The sequence below is a fragment of the Doryrhamphus excisus genome, linkage group LG13 (genome assembly GCF_037039965.1).
Source record: "Doryrhamphus excisus strain RoL-2023G ecotype Guam linkage group LG13, RoL_Dexc_Guam_v1.1, whole genome shotgun sequence".
NCBI classification, from domain to species: domain Eukaryota; kingdom Metazoa; phylum Chordata; class Actinopteri; order Syngnathiformes; family Syngnathidae; genus Doryrhamphus; species Doryrhamphus excisus.
In genome coordinates this window covers 9,783,638-9,802,713 of record NC_136369.1, presented here as the reverse complement: position 1 = coordinate 9,802,713, position 19,076 = coordinate 9,783,638, and the positions used below count along the sequence as shown (strand labels likewise).

The following is a 19,076-nucleotide window of genomic DNA, read 5'->3' as shown; positions in this document are numbered from 1 at the left end:
TCTACACGGCGGTCTAGTGGTTAGTGCGCAGACCTCACAGCTAGGAGAGCAGGGTTCAATTCCACCCTCAGCCCTCTCTGTGAGGTTCACATGTTCTCACCGGGTACTCCGGTTTCCTCCCACATTCCAAAAACATGCTAGGTTAATTGGCAACTCCATAGGTATGAATGTGAGTGTGAATGGTTGTTTGTCTATATGTGCCCTGTGATTGGCTGGCGACCAGTCCAGGGTGTACCCCGCCTCTCGCCTGAAGATGGCTGGGATAGGCTCCAGCACCCCCGCGACACTCGTGAGGAAAAGGGGTAGAGAATGAATGATTTGAAGTCTGGTTGATTTATTCAAGATTTTATTGCGATTGTAAAAAAAAAAAAGACATCTAAATAAACCAAATGAAATCTAAATGAAACACTTTGTTTGTAGTTGGACTTGTATGTGTTTTTGGTTGGTATGTACGGTATCTTTCAAGGTAAACTGAGCCTATATTTTTTTGCACCATACCAACAAAAAGAGGTCAAAAAGACACAGATCCATATTTCCTTCTGTTTGTGTTTCTGAAAAGTAACAAAGATAGATCATGTGTCACGGTTGACACAAGGCAAGGTGGACCCCAATGCAGAGAAGCAAGGAGAGGCAACATTAGTATGTAGTCGTATGATCTAAAAATATAAAATCAAAGTCTGCAATGTCCAAAACTAAGGACATGTACATAACTAGCTATGAAAGTGCAGCTAGCACAAGGCAGACACTACAAGACAACAGGAAACTGGAAACTAAATACAGACTATTTAGTGGTTGCCAACACAGCACACCTGGACTAGACACCAGAAGGAGGAGAGAGCTGATTGGAGGAGTCAGGGTAAGACACAGGTGCAAACCATGACATAATGAGCACAAGGAAGACAAACGCAGCAAAAAGCACAACATAAATAACAGACTGGGACATGATGACGCTTACTATTATGTATTCAATCATATTCTACACCATATGATACAGTATTATTATGCAAAATCATTCAACTTTAGCAGATCATTATTAGTCATGCTGATAACTGATTTTAGCAGGACATTGCTTACGTATTTTCAAATTCCAGTCCACTCACCCTTTCAGGTTCTGAAGTGTTTCTAAATAGTAGACGCTGTGCTCAAGCATTTGATACCTCATGTACCACGATGTGGTGCACATCATTCCATCTTTAACTCCTTCATTGCCACACCTTGCTCCACTGTGTTGACGGGTACTCCCTGTCTCTTTCAATCAAATTAACTCAGATGGTTGAGTTGATGCCATAGCAATAGCCAGCATTAACATACTATATCTTTTTGGAAGGTGAAAAACAATGCAAACTCAGGGAGAGCATGCAACTCCACAATGACAACCACAATTGAACCCAGAACTCTAGGCTGTGAAAATCACAACAAATTGTAAAAATATTCATTCATTAATTTTTTAATGCTTATCCTCATGAGGGTCGCGGAGTTATGCTGGAGCCTATCCCAGCTGTCTTCGGACGAGAGGCGGGGTACATTCTGGACTGGTTGCCAGCCAATCACAGGGCACATATAGACAAACAACCATTCACACTCACATTCATACCTATGGACAATTATGGACAAAAACCCGCGCATGCACGGGGAGAACATGCAAACTCCACACATAGTAGATGGATGAGGGTGGAATTGAACTCCGGTCTCCTAGCTGTGTGGCCTGCGCGCTAACCACTCGAGTTCGATTCCACCCTGGAGCATCTCTGTTTGAGGTTCACATGTTCTCCTTGTGCATGGTGGTGGTTTTCTCCGGGGACTGCGGTTTCCTCCTACATTCCAAAAACATGAATGACTGTGAATGTTTTTAACAGACGTGCTTGTCGCTCCCCAAAACGAGTGTACCAAATTAGGGGATGATTTGGCAAAACATCCTAAAGTTATTGTTACAGTTTTTTTGCAGAGCACAGTGGAAAAATGTCAGGCTTATAGGGTTCTATTTAAACCTTAGGTGTTAAAAATAGTGCTACAATTTTAACAAATAACACACAGTAGAGGTGTAATGCATGTTTATGTATTGCTATGAGTAATAGGAGTAGTAGTAGAGTTGAAAAATGAAAGGTTGGTGGTGACTTTGCACAGGATATTTTGTTATTTGTTGTTGGTGCAAAAGCAAGTGTTTGCAAAATTTGAGGACACAATCGATCTCATGAAGCATCTGACTTGGCTCAGACTGCCTGCCGGGGCCGTAAGCAAGGAGAGCGCCTGCATTCCCTGATTTAGCCAGGCAGTGTTTAGATTATGAGGCTAATCCTCTCGGCCCAGGTTATCAGTATACTTTTAGAGTTGGCTTTAAAAGGACCGACGTTGAGCCCTAGCCCCGTATCGCCTTAATGGACAGTTGTTGGGAGTTGGCAACTTTATTATACGCTTGTTCTATCCTCTCGTCCTCTTTGTAGTGCACAACCATTTCAACATCGGTTATGGTTAGTATCTAAACAAGAAATAAAAGAAGATGAAGCTCAAGTCCTGCCTCATCCGTTTCTCAATGCTGTGACTAGTGGCGTCATCAGTTCATTGGCTTACTAAAGCAGTGACTCCCTCACATAATTAGAGTACAGTGACTAGGCCACATCCAGGGGAATTTGATCTAATTATAGTGTAACTTCACATACACAACGCACTTGAAAGTCCTGTTATGTCACATTTAAGGTGCAGAATTTATTTTTTTTTTCTGTTGATCATGTTTTCTTCTAAAAATCTGTGTGCATGTGCAAACTGAGTCTTTGCACAGTTTTGACACTGCCAGGAAGTACCTCATTCATTCATTTTCTACCGCTTTTCCTCACGAGGGTCGCAGGGGGTGCTGGAGCCTATCCCAGCTGTCTTCGGGCGTGAGGTGGGGTACACCATGGACTGGTCGCCAGCCAATCACAGGGCACATATAGACAAGCAACCATTCACACTCACATTCATACCTATGGACAATTTGGAGCCGCTAATTAACCTAGCATGTTTTTGGAATGTGGAAGGAAACCGGAATAGCCGGGAAAAAACCCACGCATGCACGGGGAGAACATGCAAACTCCACACAAAGATGGCCGAGGGTGATCAGGAAGTACCTATTTCAAGAATATTATTAGCAGATCTGTACTACTTCATACTGAGAGTCAATATTTTATATTGCTTAATAAGGTCAAATTTCACATATGTCTACAAAAACCATGGTTACATTAATGCTGATTTGAGACAGCTGGGATAGGCTCCAGCATACCCCCGTGATCATATAGTGAGGATAAGCGGCATAGAAAATAAATAGATGGATGTGTCATATTTATTTCTCCCTTCCTGTGTGAAATAACCCATACTAAAATATGATGAATACTGCATGACAATTTCAAAGTTGTTCTTATTTTTACACACTAGATGGCAATAGAGAATGTATAATTGAAGTTGTAAATAGGTCATACATTTTTTTGTACCCCAAATTTCTGACGGCCCCCCTAGTTCTGGGTTTGAATCTCAGCTAGGGCCTTTCTGCACATAGCGTGTACATTGTTACTTTAGCTTCCTCCAAAAGTTCAATAGCATATTAGTATGGCTAATTGGCTGGCTAATTGAAGACTCTAATTGGCTAATTGGCTACAGGACAGGAATGTGTCAACCTGTGATTGACAGGTGATCAGCCTAATTCAGTCAACTGGGACACTGAAATGTGGTATTAAAATGGATGGATGGAGTGTTGCATTTAACAATGCTTTGGTTTGAGATACTTCTGACCTTCTATATGACCTCAGAGGATTTTGTCAGAAAATAACCATGCTGTTGTTTAGCTGATGTTGCTAACTCGCACATATATGAAATCGCTCATAATAAAATGAGGTCTGAATATGAATTTGAATATGAAGTAATGTTTGGTTGACGGTTACATGCATCCATGTTTTACAAATGAATACAGTTGAACTTAAAGCCCCAGTGACCCGGAGTAGCTCTGAGATGGGCTTAGTCGACAAATATGAGTTGAATCAAGCAGGAATGTGCCTGGCACCCTGTCTGCCCTTTCTTAAAGAAGAGATAGAGGGGGGTCATAACTGGGGGAATGTAGCGAGAGGAGGGGAAACTCTAATGAGACCCTGTAACCACTTAACAGAGTCCAGGTGCTGTGTGTCTTACTATATCCAAGACAATAGACTATGCCGCTTGTGCTGGAATTTATGACGGCCAGGAGCAAAGAAACGCCTTTTGTTTGCAAAATGTTTATTAAATGACAATATTATTGCTTCAACACAAATAGAATAAAGAGCATTTGCAAATATATAATATACCCATAAGACATATATCCTATTACCACAGTAATAGAATGACAAATACAATGCCCATATACTTTCTTTCTGTACAAAAATAGTTCTATCTGCATAAGTACTTAAATGTAACTAATATAATATTAAATAAATGAATTCATATATACATATATCTGCAATAAAAAAAAACAAATATAGATTGCACATGTTTTTGTACAAATAACAAGTTCAAGTATATTTCAATCCATTGTGGACCGGCACATATCTCACAGAATTTAAGGCATTAAGTTTCCTTTATACAGTGCCCAAAACATGATATAGGCTGAAAGCTTCACAACTTTAAAGTATATCCCCTTATTTGGCATTGTGACGCACATTATATTCTCCTTATCATTCTCTTGAGTCCAAATGGAAAAGTGCTCACAGTTTTTTTTTTATCCTTGCAGGATAGCACTTATTAAGTTGGAAGAGGAATTGTGTCCAAGAAGTCCAAGAATGTTGGGAGAAAGTTACCTCTTTTACACAAGAGGATGAGTCCACTCACTTTGGTAGGAATCAGCACTTCTTTGGGTCCCCCCACCCCCACCCCCGCCAAGCAGAGTGCAGCACCATGTGTAGTTGTGCCACGCCGTGCCATCCAGTGTTTGCAGTTGTTTGCTCGCTCCACATCACTGAGCAGTAAAACTCAGCTCTATGAGAAACTCAGTGCAGCGAGTCTAGCTCCGACTCGGTCCCCAAGCCTGGAAAAATGTGCTGGAGAGTACTGAGACTCCCCTCACTTTTGTTCCCAGCTCTTCTTTTCTTGCAAAGTCTCATTCATGTCTGCCTGAACAGAGCCTCAAGCTTGTGGACTTGTGAATGGGTTGTGCTCCACACGGGCCTGAGCCTGCCCTGCTCCAGCCTCAGTGTCACTCTGCCTTCTGGTAGGGAGCGACGCCTCCGGCCATATCCCTGTGGGCTGATCTTGTCCGCGGGAGCGCTGCCAATTTTCAGTTTATTATTGAGTTGGTGCAAGCGGTGTGCCAGGTCGTGCACTGTGCAGGTCCCCAGTGAACAGCCCTGTCTTCTTGACTGGCTGGCGGAATTTTTGGACCTCTTGGTTCGGATGTTGATTTCAGTGCTGCAGAAGAAAGAACAATTTAAGATGCTTATTTATATATGCATTTAAATTTAAATGTGGTTCTGAGTTGATTATACATACCTGGAATGTGGCAGCATGGTGTCCCTGATGTCCTCTTGCCTGACAAATTGCTCAGAGTCGACAGTCTTACTGTCCAGATCCCGTCTGAGTCTGTTCCCGAGCCATATGCTGAGTCTAGGTGAGGGAGAGGAAAAATCCATTAGTCTTAAGGTAGGTAATTCAGTGTACACGGACAACTGTCGTCTCCCCAAGGTATTATGAGCACATGGAATAGATAACTGAATGAACAACTCACCTCTTTTTTAACTTGGGACTGACTTCAAGTTCCACACAGTGTGCTACTGTGGCCACCAGGCAGCAATAAAGGAAAGACCGGAAGATTAGTTTCATTTTTTCTGGTAACGCCTGTGGAAGCAAACAAACATTTAGTTGGTTATTCATAATATGTATTAAAATGTATTTTTTTGAATCCCCTACTCATGTGCCACTATGTGTGTTAGCTAGTACAGTATGCCTGCAGAGTGTTGTTGCTTACACAAGAGTCCAAAAGCCAAGTTATTTGCACTTATCATTCATTTATTTGAGAAGTTAAGCTAGGGTCACATTTTGCTCAGTAAAGTAAACCTACAACCATGCTTTGGGCCCTGAGCCAATTATGTGAAGGACAGTCAGCGGAACCTACCAAAATAGACTTGGCTCAATAGCTAACTAAAATGTAATTAAACTTGCCATTTTTTATTCCCTGTAAGTAATTGCAACCACTAAGTGCCTTTCTTAGATGTAGTGCACCTCTACCAGACACATACACATATTAAGAGCTGAACTGCTTATATAACCATCCAGATAACCTGTCCTTGTCTATGCACTTGTGCCCTGACCTCAAAAAAGCAAGGATAAAGCCATCAGCTGAGTGAGCACAGTCAATCACAGTAACATCCTCGTGGAAAATAAAGCATAACATACCTTGGACTGTCTGATTCACTTGGATGCTAAAGCTCTTGCTGTCAGTTCAGCTTCCCAGAAGAATACTCCACAAGTTCTGGCAATATTGCCAGTAGTTCTGTAAGGCAGCTGTGTCACTCTGCTAATAGCTCCTACACACCAGACTGGGAGCATTTATACAGGAGGTAGGAGGGGCTCATTGACTGACTCTCATCCTTCACCACCTCCAACCCCCCCTCCATTCTATTCAGCACTACAGCCATGCAAAAAAAATCCTTCATGAAGCATTTACTTACTTAAAAAATTAACTGAATATACAGTTATTGTACTGTATATTCAAGTATTTTCACTTTATAATAATAATAAATTTTATTTGTATAGCGCTTTTCAAAATACTCAAAGACACTTTACAGAAGAATGGAGTTGAGTAAAGCAAGTAAACAGAATAGAAGACACACCAAAATACAACATTCATTGGTTAATACACAGTTAAAACATGAGTATAACCCCAGATAACTATTGTAGCAAATTATATGACTGTTTCACTTTGATGACTTTAATGATATATATGAATATATTACATAAGTTATACCTAAATTATTCAATTTTCTATTGTTAGTACACCTTTCTTTGCTTATTGTATAAGAGAACTCATATTGCCTCATAGGTGCATCTGGTATTCAAATAGAATAATTTTACACCACAAAGGGATACAGGTATATTTTGTCATATGACAACAGATTAATTTTGTTTAAAATTTAAGGAATGTTGTCCACACTTTGTTCTGTATCAGCCACTCCCTGACACAGTGAAGTTCCATGTCAGTGTGCAAGTCCACCGCATGATGAATACGAGAGAAGCATTGGGTAAGTCATTAAATATAGTAAACACACCTGACTGTAAATCCAATATACTCAAGGTATTTGTTTGTACAAGGTAAATAAGTTCTGCTCGCTTTACGCCTTGATTTATTTTACCATGTGGACTAGTGTGTGAGGTGGAATTTTACAATTATCTAAGAATAAATCCGAGGTCAGAAAATCAAGTAGACCAATATTGGACCAGACATGTTTGGAATAATTTGGCTGATTTGTTGATTTTGTAGGGACTCGTATCACTTAGTTTTTCTTTGCCCAGGAGAATAGATTAATTGAGATTTATTGTACAGAAACGGAGCAGTACTTTGGAATTTCATTCATGATGTACACATTATGGAATTACTGTAGTAAAATTATATTTACAACAGGCAGTTTGTGATGATATACTATGGAATGTATAAAATGTATAAATCGTCTTTTCCACATGGGGAATATTATAATTTTAACAGTGCGGAGATTCCAATTGAGAATTGTCCAAATTCTGGGTTAAATTACTTTCATAGAGTGCATCAGAATGGATGCTTTCAGTTTTGATTTTCCTTTCAGTTTAGATTAGAAAAGAGGAAAGAGGAAAACATGTTGTGACATGTTTTCTCAATTTATTTCAAACCTAACACTCGACATTCCATCAGCATCCCATAATTCTCATCCTATTTATTTTAGTATCTGACAAAAGAAACCCCTGTGAGTATATTAATAGTTATTTGGAGCTTTATATTTATAACAGGATTTTCAAAGTCAAGAAAGCATATAAATACCAAACATCTGTTGTAAAACCAGCAAGCGCTTTGTAATGACACTTGCCTCAAGTGATCCTTTTACAGGAAGACAACAATGGGAGTTGTGAAATCATGACAGGAAAGTGGTAGCTTTGTTTTGGGTCCTTATATAGATATCTTTTGGCAGTTGTGGGATGAGTGACATAGTTTGTCACACCTTTTACGGCCAGGTATGTGCGTAACAAAACCCGTGTATGTCAGGAACAAGGTTTTTCCAAGAGCACACATTTCACTGCTGGTACACGTTCATAATTAATTGGCAAATGTGAGTTATTTGATGGGGATGAGGAAAAGTACAGAAGTAATAAGTCGCAGAAAGCAAGGAGGAAGATGGAGAGTGAGGAAAAGTATGTTTTCATAGACATTTTATGTCACCTACTAATTAGAAAACTATGTACACTCCACTTAACACTCATATGTTCTGTCTGGGTCAATGCCATCTGTGTAATACCCACCTGTGGAAAGTACCAAAATTATTAACAAAAATACATTTACTCATGCTGCCGTAATTAAGTATGTGTGTATTTATATTTGTAATGTTGTTTTAAAACTATGTACCTGCACTTATACTTTTACTACGTCATTGTCACAAATTACATTGCATCCTTTATGAGAATAACAAAAGTGTCTTATTTTTGCACCTTAATTCATAAAGGTGTTGAGACTTATCAGTTACATTTTTACTTTGGAGAAGATGTTTAAACCTTGTACTTTTGTTATTTAGATAAATAAATATTCTTTGTATGTCATTTTAGTAGTCTTCCCATCTATGCGGCCACCTGTTGTAATTATTGTGGATAATATGCTAAATAGTGATTTATTTTAAGGGAACCCTAATGAGGGCAAGCGGTATGGTCATGAATGGACCACACTGTTGTGTTTGTGTTTGTATTTTCTAAGGGGGGCACGCCCATGTATGGCTTCAGTTTTGCACGCATGCGCATTGACGGCCCTTCTGTCAAAAATGGCTGTGCTTTGGAAGAAGGAAAAATGCTGAATTGTGTTGGTACAGATCGGGAAAAGCGGCAGACATGGCTAGATTGGCAGACTACTTTATTGTCGTGGGATATGATCAGGAAAAAGCCGGTAAGTGTGTAACAGGAGCTTTGTGGCTTGGCCGCCACTTAGTGTGAGATGATGTTGATGCTACATAGCTTGGCGACTAGCTTAGTGTTAGCCGCAAGCTAACAGGCGAGAGTGGGGACACTTTCCATTTTGTCATTAACCCAATGAATGTCGAGTATTATCAGTGTTTTACGCAATACTCCTACCAACTATTGTAGTTATTTAGTCAATTAAAACTTCACGTTTTCAAAATGAGTCACATCCTGTCTGCGTTGTGGTTGTTAGGTGACAAGTCTAAAGAAGGCAGACGCATTCACTACATTACAGAACAGCTGTGGTTGGATAAAAGCAATAGTTTGTCATAAAAGCATTGTGACATGACTCAAGCTTACATTCTATAATGGTCAGGATGTGCATGGGTATTTTACTAAGTATTGGCTGGTTCTTGTTTTAGTCATGCCCACTCTGCTGTGGTCTATTTATAATGTGCTGCAAATGCACTTGTCTATGATTTGTTGTCGTGTGTGTGTGTGTGTGTGTGTGTGTGTGTGTGTGTGTGTTTTGGCGGAAGAGTTGAACTTGTTTTTTACAATAGAGGCAGCGTGCAGCTGTGAGGAAAGGCAGTCCTCTTCCCTCTTATTACCCTCTGCACCTTTTATATGTGCTTGGACAGGAAGTTGCCCCTGCTTCCACTTGCTGTGCCTCAAGCTCAGTTCCAGCAGTTCATCGGAATGGCAAGGGGTTAACACCATTGCCTTAAAAAGTTGAAAATCTGCAGTGTTAACTACATTAGTCTTCAGACATTCACACTGTCATAATGTCCTGACGGCAAAGGCAATAATGCTTTCAATCTTTGAACATGGCAAGATTGTTGAACTGCACAAGCAAGTTGCCTGTTGTCATTTTGACAGTCCTAGCACAGACTGGGGACCTCAATAGGGGTGCCCATTGCAACATGTCCAAATTAGCAAGCAACCACTTGTTGTCACTGCAAATCCAGAAGCTCAATTTAGAACCCCATTGCTCCTAGATGCTCTATTATGGTTACTGAGCTGCAGACAGCAGGCCTTAATTTGGGCTGACTCTAGCTTAGCACCGGTTATTTTTTTTTGTAGGTCTACCACTTTGACTTTTTTTGTCCCTAATATGTTTTACAAAATTAAAAATCACAGTCTTACTGTGCCCAACCTCAGCCCCAATGACTCATTCAGGAGGCTTTACTTGTTCAGATGAACAATTAAGCCATGTTTAAAAGACAAAGCCTTTTTACTTTTGTCATCAGAATATCATGACCGTTTCAATGTCTGGCAGAAAATGACAAAGGATTTTAGAGCAGATTTTGATTTTTTTTAAGGTGATGGTTTAATTTTTACATAATGTGAGGTATTTTACGAACAAATACATTGTGTTTATAAAAGCTTATTCACAAAAACATCTTACCAATATCAACTAGTCATATTACTAGCTAACTATTGAAAAGCTCTAGCTGCAGCTCAACAGAAACAAAAACAAATGCTGAAGCAAGCATTAAAAAGTGGGGAAAAAAGTTGATTACAAACAAAAATGGATATCTTTATCTCACAGAGATACAAATGACACAATGTTAAAACTGTTCTCCTTGACAGGCCATGACAGCATGGTACTTATTATTATTTTATATATAGTATTATTTTCCAAAGCTGCCGCTTACCATGGTGTAAAACAATTTAGTTTTGCTGTTCCTTTGCTGCAGCCGAGTGAGGGAGGCAGGAAGAGCGGCACATGTCAGCCTGTATGTGTGGGGGCCAGGTACTCGGGCAGGGAGCAGCGCAGTGAGGTACACAGGAACGGAACAACATAATCTCCGCGCAGCAAAAAAGTGCATTCCTGACCTGCTGATAAATTGGTCAGGCTCCAGTTTTAAGATTTTGTTCAGGAATGTATTTTTACTATGACTGATTGACTGATGGTTTGTTAGGCTGCACGGCGGGAGAGTGGTTAGCACGCAGGCCTCACACCTAGGAGACTGGAGTTCAGTTGCACCTTCGGCCATTTCTGTGTGGAGTTTGCATGTTCTCCCCGTGCATGCATGGCTTTTCTCCGGGTACTCCGGTTTCCTCCCACATTCCAAAAACATGCTAGGTTAATTGGTGAGTCCTAATTGTCCATAGGTATGAATGTGAGTGAGAATGGTTGTCTATATGTGCCCTGTGATTGGCTGGCGACCAGTCCATGGTGTACCCCGCCTCTCGCCCAAAGACAGCTGGGATAGGCTCCAGCACCCCCGCAGCCCTCCTGAGGATAAGCGGGAGAAAATGAATGAATGATGGTTTGTTAGTGAAGATAGTAGTACAAGACTATTCGTTCCATAAATGAGGATTCAACAAGATTTGTCGCTCAGTGAAATAGGCCAGAGAGACTCACTAAGGCAGGGGTGGGCAAACTACGGCCCGGGGGCCACATGCGGCCCACCAAGCGTTTGAATCCGGCCCGCCAGTTGCTTTCTAAGTATTTCAACTTTTAACATACAAACTGGCAACATGACTTGCAAGTCTTATTTAGTAAAAAAAAAACAACAAAACTGTCAAATTAAATGACGTAGTTAGATGTGGTGTGATGTTTAAAATGCTCCTGAAAAAAAGGGACATGAAAACATACAGCTGATAGTATATAACACTTACAGATAAAATTAGACAAAAAAAAATTCAAGGAAAATTATAAGTATTAAATAGTGTGTGAGTTAAATATATATATATATATATATATATATATATATATATATATATATATATATATATATATATATATATATATATATGTTCTGGCCCCCCCGGACAATTTTGTTTCCTCAATGCGGCCCACGAGTGAAAGTATTTGCCCACCCCTGCACTAAGGGAATAAAATAAATGTATTTGCCCCATTCAGTGGTGTCCATCCAGAGCCTTGTATGTCAAAGCCAGGCTAGAGCAGCTGAATCCTCTGAGCCCCCTAGCTTGCTTGCTATGCACATTAGATAAACACTGGCTTTCATCATCTGTGTTCATCCTCACTCTAGCGACAAATTCTAGTATATACTTTTTGATTGCCAGGGACAAAATGTTCCTGGCATCATCAGAGGAGCCTAAATAGGGTCACATTTAGACAGTCTGAAAAAGATGGCTCATTTAATCTATTTTTATCTACCTGACTGTTGATCCATGTGATGTTAAGCAGAGGCAGTTGTTTCCAAGCAGGTATGCTACAGTGTAGCCACAAAAACCCAGTCATTCATTATGGCATGCTAAAATACGCTTGGTTAACATAATTATTGCTGCGGTTCTGTAACCTAAAGTGCGTGAAATTGGCATGCTTTACCTGTGCTTAAACGAGTACTCTATGACAGTGGTTCCCAAACTTTTCACAGTCACGTACCCCTTCAGACATTTGACTGAAGGTTGTGTACCGCTACACCTGTACACCTAAAAAATATACATATATACAATGAGACATCTTTAATTTATCATTACCAGTACATATATTATATATGATGGCATATTAAAAAACCAAGTGTCTTGTTTTTCAACTACACACACAGGCAACTAATTTAAATGGACAGTGTTGTGGCTACTAATTTAAAACAGAGAGGCTTGTAGAGGTGTAAGATGTCTCTTGGTAGGTTTGTTTTCAGTTTGTTGAAGTTATTTATAACAAGTGGTGTCAAGATGTGAACTGATCTTTATGCTCGTTTGCTGTGCTTTGGTTTGCAACAACATGTAAATAATAAGTACAATTCAACTAATTATGAAAACAAGGGCACAATATACAGGAATCATTGAGGCAATTGATCTTCTGATTTGCTTTCTACTGGTGAGAATTTGCGGATTGTCTTATGTAACATGCTGCAATCATGGAAAATGAGGAGGAAAAAAAGTGTCGCCCACAAGCAAATCAGCCACATTTCTGCTGACCATGTGATCTACAGCGGAGATTGAAATTGTGAAGTTAATGCCTCGCATGATTCCCAAAACGTTGTTGCAAATTGAGTTCATGCTGCCAGGTTTTATCATATGAAAGAGATATCAATTGAATCTCTTGTTACAATGTATCAAAGAGGGTTTGTTTTGGGCTGCTGGCTCACTAGGCACACCCACAAACGTATTATTCAACGTTATTAGAATGCGGTGTGGGCATCTCAGAGGTTCATACATTCTTGTTAGAAAATGATGGTCTTGGGTTGGAACCTGGGCTTATGCTTTTCTCTGTGTGATTCTCCCACATTCCAAAAGTACATACATTAAACATCCTTTTGTATGCACACAAAACACATTTGTAATGTTTGTTTTTTGTCAGCTGATCATGACGATTTGGCAAAGTTTAGCAGCTATTGTTTGCTATTATTGAATTCCGTGATGATGGAAATATTTCACGATGTTAGAAAAAAACACTGGGCATCAACACATCTAGACCTGTCACGATAATGGATATATCGAATTATCGAATGATAAAAAAGCAGGTCGGTAATTATGAGCCCTCGATAAATTGGCAATGAAATGAGTGAGCTTCTTCTCAGCTATTAAGCCACCATCTGCCAGTAGCTGGGCTCCACTACTACAAGCAAAAATATGTTTTTTTCAGATTACTCGATTAATTGAAAATATTTTCAGTAGAATACTAAAATATTCAATAACTGCAGCTGTGTGAAGAGTAATTAGGGTTTATTATGAATGAAAGAAAATCAATATGCAGCGAGCAATGGCCATGTGTGTCAGGCTACTGCAAATTATTCAGTTTATGGGAATCTCTAATTAGGCGTGGTCAACACATTATGTTCAAGAGTCACATTTATTCTGATGAACATTTAAAATTGACTATGTTTGTTTTCTTTTCACATTTCTTTATGTATGCCAAGTTTCAGTTCTTTAATTTCTAATCAAAGTCTTACTTAGTGGTGCATTTTTGTTTTTTCCTTTAGATTGTTTTTATTCTAATTTCACATTTGCCAAATTGTGGCAGCTTCTGGTCAGAACGAGACATGGGGAGTGAGCAGTATCCTGACCGCAGTGGAGGAGTTCCTTCCTCTGAATTGTGAAGTTTATAACTGTTATTGAGGGGAAACTCCACTGGTTACTGTTGTAAATGTGCACTACCTTCAGCCTGTTGATAAGGTTGAAAACAATTTGCCTTTTCTCTGACTATTTGACTATGCAAATTAAGCTAAAGTTCATAGCAGGAAACAATTTATGTACAACATTTCAAGTCAATTTGACATTCAGTAGGTTGATGATAAAGTAAGACAAAAGGTCAGCTCAGGTTGAAGCATTATTTGAGACACTCATTCATTCATTTTCCAACGCTTTTCCTCACGAGGGTTGCAGGGGGTGCTGGAGCCTATCCCAGCTGTCTTCGGGCGAGAGGCGGGGTACACCCTGGACTGGTCGCCAGCCAATCACAGGACACATATCAACAAACAACCATTCACACTCACTTTCATACCTATGCACAATTTTGAGTCACCAATTAACCTAGCATGTTTTGGAATGTGGGAGGAAACCAGTGCACCCTGAGACAATGGTAAAGGGCTGGTCATCCACTAAAGTCATATCGACGATTGCCACCCATCGTATTTTAAGCCGCTATGTTGTGTCGGTTGTGTGGAAAAGTTACTTGTTTGTTTGCGCTGTTTGTGCCATAAACTATGCCATTGCGAAAATGTATTTTTCTTTTTAACTTGTTAATTTCTTGTCTTACTTTGATTTTGGCTGGGGTTTTAATGGGGTTAATAATTGCGACCTTTGTGAGGGTAAGCGGCATAGAAAGTGGATGGATGAATTGTCTCTGTTTACTGTATCCTTGTTGTATCTTTAATTGTTGCAAACCCCTGAACTAAATGAATAGACATTTATCAACGAATTCTCAACCTCAACCATCAAAGTTTTGCTTCCTTTTAAAAACAGCAACCTGAGTAAAGGCAGTGGTTTTCTGTTTATTAAATCGTGTTTTTTTTTTACTGGCTGTTTGTTATATTATATTTTGTTCCACTTACCCCTTTTCCCAAAACATTTTAAATTTACTATTTAATTTAAACGTAATATTTGCCTGCTTCATTCACACCGGTTAGACTCCCTATTATTTGAGAGGACGCCCGATTGTAACTACGAGATTTGATTTGTTTAGATAAATCCTGCTGTGAATAAATATAAATAGCCTTCTTTTTACACTTCATCTTGTGGGTGGATGTTAAAAATAGCACATTTCTTTTCAGGCCTGGCTTCTATTATTCTTTTTATATTAGGGAGGTAGCATTGGGAAACACAGCTTGTTTTAATGCAAGCGAGGAATGTGTGGAATTCTGTCATTTATTTTCATCCTAGGTTGGAAATTTGAACTTGCAGCATTCGATTTCAATTAGAGGTGCTGTAAAAACTCAAAGACACTTAACGCTCATGCAGACTGCTGTTCTACTGCTATACTTCTCCAAGCCCATCCATAGATATAGCCATTCAGCAGCATGCTGCAAGCACATGTGTTTTAACTAACATACTGTACTCAACCTAGCAATGAACCAATGCGGACCACATACTGTAAAGGTCTAGGTCTCAGTCAGCTGTTGACGGTCAACCTGAGGCTCTAATAGCCACAGCAGCCAATGTTATGTCATTTTGATGGTGTGTACTGGTGTGCTTCATTGATGGTATTTTAGAGCTTGATGTCTGACCTCTCACCAAACATGAGGGCATCGCTGAGCAGATTGCAGAGTTTGTAGAGTCACTTCTCTTGCCTGCACTGAAAGGGCATTCTTGTCAGAATACACACTCTTGAATTATGATATTTTGATGCATGCAGCACTTTATGATACATTTAAAAATATATATGTGGTAATACTAATAATTAATATAATAATAATAATGATTGATTGGATTTATATGGTACTTTTCAAGACATTCAAACCAAGATACTATTATTGATTTACTCTACTTTCACACACTAGTGGTGGTAAGCTACATCTGTGGAGGTAGACTAGAAACATTGACATTTTTGTCAATAGCCTGCATGATCCTACCTCTTTGGCTGGGGCTCAGTGCTTGCATGCTCTGGCGTTCAGCATATATGAATATAATATCTTCAGATTTATCATTTATTTTATTTTACAAATGTTTACCCTTTACATTATGTCCTGTTGCTGTCACCTGTTATGGAAACTGTTCATGTATATTTGGAAGTGAGTAAACATACAAAATCAGCAGGGGGTCAAATTCCTGTTTTTTCCCACTTTAACTTACATTTGGAAACGTTAATTGGGAAATGAGTTAAAATCTGCATGTTTTGTAACAAACAAAACATATCTGTGTCGGATGTGTTCGTTTGTTGTTGCATGTTGTTATGACACATTCACAAGCAACTTGTGATTTATTAATGATGCCCTTTTTATGGAGGCAATAACAAAGCAATGTTGGGGCCTCCGATTGATTGAAGTTAAGCGGCAGTTTGTTGTAATTAATTAAATGTGTGTAGTTCTGTAGTTCTGTGTGTAGTAAATAAATTCCACTGCTGGTCTAGATCAGCCATTAAAGTTCCAAATTGTTGCCTATAAATAGTGTCACTCCTTAATTGTAGCGAATTGCTAACAGTTCATATTCAAGTTTCATCTGGCGCAGATTACCTGCAGCAAAGACAGGGACAATTACTTTTTGTTGGGCTGTTTGACTTATGTGAGTGATTATCATGCAACTTTGTAACAACATGTAACATGAGCCCAAGAGGGAGACTCTGAGGGTTGGGCAGTGGCATCTAATCTGGCAAAAAATACCAATCTGAATGTTGGTGAAAGTTGGGCAACCTCGCCTGCCTGAAATTAATGCATGTATTTCCCAAATGCGCGTTGCTTCTTGCTCCAGCAACAGTTTGGCGGATATTTCGACCAAAGGGGCAGTTTTACCACCACGCCTTCTGAAACCGAATGTTTTGAGCCATCCCAAACTTCTTTTAGGGCTCACTTCCAAATGCGCAAACCTCATTATCTGAAACTTTGGCATCGTTTAACACAAGAATACTACATTTTAACAAGTTCGGTTCTTTAACAGACATCACATTTCTGTCTGCAGGTTCAGGAGAGGGATGTGGGAAGATCATTCAGCGATTCCCCAAGAAGGACTGGGAGGGAACAGCCTTCCCTCAAGGGGTGGAGATGGTGAGTACTAAATTTAATGAAAAATTGTAATTGATTTATATATGTATATGTATTTATATTTAGATAACTGCTACTGCCTAATATTTGAGTACATTTTCATTTACTGTACAGTGTTACTTATCCTGGGTTTGCAGTTTTTGGGGGTGGGGTCAGGCGGTGAGCGAACTCTACGAGTCTCCCGCGGTTTATATTGGCTGCCAGATGTAGAGGGAATTTTAGGATATCAAACCTGCACTTTGCACCCAAAGATGAGCGTCATTATGCAAATCCCTCAGCAAATGAATGTGGTATTTGATTGGACTGAAATATTTACTAAACACAGATCGTAGTAATATAAATGGATGCATCAATGTTGTGAATTAGTTGTTACACCCCCCCTCCCCCTCCCCCTTCTTTGGTGGTGGGGGCGTTTTTCGTTCGCTTTTAGGGTTCTGTTGTGGTGTTTCCGGTGACTGGTGGGGTTTTGTTGTGTTGAAGGTTGATGTCTCTAGCGAGCAGGGGTCTTAGGCAGTGGAAAGGACCCACACTATTGACTTTGTTTACCACATGTGTTTTTACACCACATTACATGTAAACAAGGAGAGCTCATTTGCTCACGCTAAGCCACTTACGGCGCACTGCGGGTCATCTCTCCTCATTGGAGTGTTTTTTTAATTGGTTCATTATTGGTTCATTGAAGCAATTTTCTTGTGTTGTTTGATTTGTAGATATTGCTGTATTTAGTAATTATACAATCCCAGAGATGCACAGACATTGAAATTGCAAAAAAAAAAAAAAATATCAGCTCTGTTCTATCGTTTTAAGTACAAACAAGGCATGTCAGGATTTGCATTGGCACAGTTTTTGTTTTTTTTTGCCATTTTAAATTTGTCCAACTCAAGTGAATTCCATGGGATGGACAGTGGCATTTCCTGCTATTTATCATGAAATGTTTACTTAAAAGCTCTTCCTGTGCTCACTAATTGGGGAAGTTTTCTCATATTTGCATTATATTCACCCTTTCTGTCTTGGCCTTTGTGATATTAAGCTTTTCTTAGTTGCTTCTTCCCTTACTAGAAGGCCACTGGGGGTCTGTGACAAGGGATCTGTTACCCGTATCAGGACCAAATATTTGCTTATCAGAGTGGACAAAAACCTCTTAATTTTCAGGGCCACAAGAGCATGTAAAGTGTATCTTGCTGCAAAGAATATCAGTGTCTGTATTATATCAATGTTGTTCATTTGTCTTGGCTGCAGCACACAAGTAAGCTCAGTGGTCTTGGCAGCGAATGAGTGAAAACCACACGATGAGAAACCGGCACAACTCCTGAAAGTGCTAATCGCGATGTACTGCTGCAGTATTTTATTATTGGGAATCATATTACAGTGTGGTTATGCTAAATTTACTGTTGTCACACTGGATGTCATTTAAACACTGTACCCTTAAATGCTTATAGTTAAGGGAAGAATAGGGTAACAGGTTTTAAGCCTGTAAACGTTGACGTCAGGACTGGTAGTATGTTTAGATGAGTGAATTGACTGTTTAAAAGCCTGCCTGTGTTTAGGGCTTCAGAGACGACTCTTAACTTGTTTTTGCAACCCTGTCAGCATCTGGGTTGTAGACGGTGGTCTTTTATTAGTCCAGCGGTGTTCTTTATTTTTAATTATTTCTCACCATGCTCATGCTAATCACTGAAAACTGAGGTTTGATTACAATGCTGGTATTCAAAATAAGCCTACATTCAATTGAATTTGGGTACGTTTTCCACAGCATCCAACAATAAGTATTTATTCATTCATTTTCTGCCGCTTGTCCTCATCTCAGTTGTCTTTGGCCAAGAGGCGGGGTACACCCACATTCAT

At 39.5% G+C, this 19,076-nt stretch overlaps 2 protein-coding genes across 5 annotated transcripts in view; one reads left to right on the top strand and one right to left on the bottom strand.

Moving 5' to 3' along the window:
• Positions 1-4,234: 4,234 nt before the first annotated feature.
• Positions 4,235-6,520, bottom strand: adma (adrenomedullin a). Its single transcript, XM_058089190.2, has 4 exons — positions 6,388-6,520; positions 5,720-5,829; positions 5,485-5,598; positions 4,235-5,403 (listed from the first exon to the last, which is right to left on the bottom strand). Exons 2-4 carry the CDS (start codon positions 5,812-5,814, stop codon positions 5,100-5,102), a joined length of 513 nt encoding a protein of 170 aa, XP_057945173.1. The 5' UTR covers positions 5,815-5,829; positions 6,388-6,520; the 3' UTR covers positions 4,235-5,099.
• Positions 6,521-8,944: 2,424 nt separating this feature from the next.
• sbf2 (SET binding factor 2) overlaps positions 8,945-19,076 on the top strand; it is a 76,980-nt gene continuing 66,848 nt past the window's right edge. For all 4 annotated transcript variants that reach the window (XM_078795512.1, XM_078795511.1, XM_058088768.2 and 1 more), the window contains exons 1-2: positions 8,945-9,109; positions 17,149-17,234. In XM_078795512.1, the coding sequence (XP_078651638.1) occupies positions 9,055-9,109; positions 17,149-17,234 (141 nt within the window). In that variant the 5' untranslated portion in view covers positions 8,945-9,054. The remainder of the gene's footprint in view (positions 9,110-17,148; positions 17,235-19,076) is intronic.

Bases quoted from the DNA above. Each gene is read 5' to 3' on its own strand.
- adma (XM_058089190.2), bottom strand. From the start codon at position 5,814: ATGAAACTAATCTTCCGGTCTTTCCTTTATTGCTGCCTGGTGGCCACA. The intron at 5,599-5,719 runs GTGAGTTGTTCA...TCCCTCACCTAG, and splicing joins AGTCCCAAGTTAAAAAAGAG to ACTCAGCATATGGCTCGGGA. The intron at 5,404-5,484 runs GTATGTATAATC...TTTCTTCTGCAG, and splicing joins ACCATGCTGCCACATTCCAG to CACTGAAATCAACATCCGAA.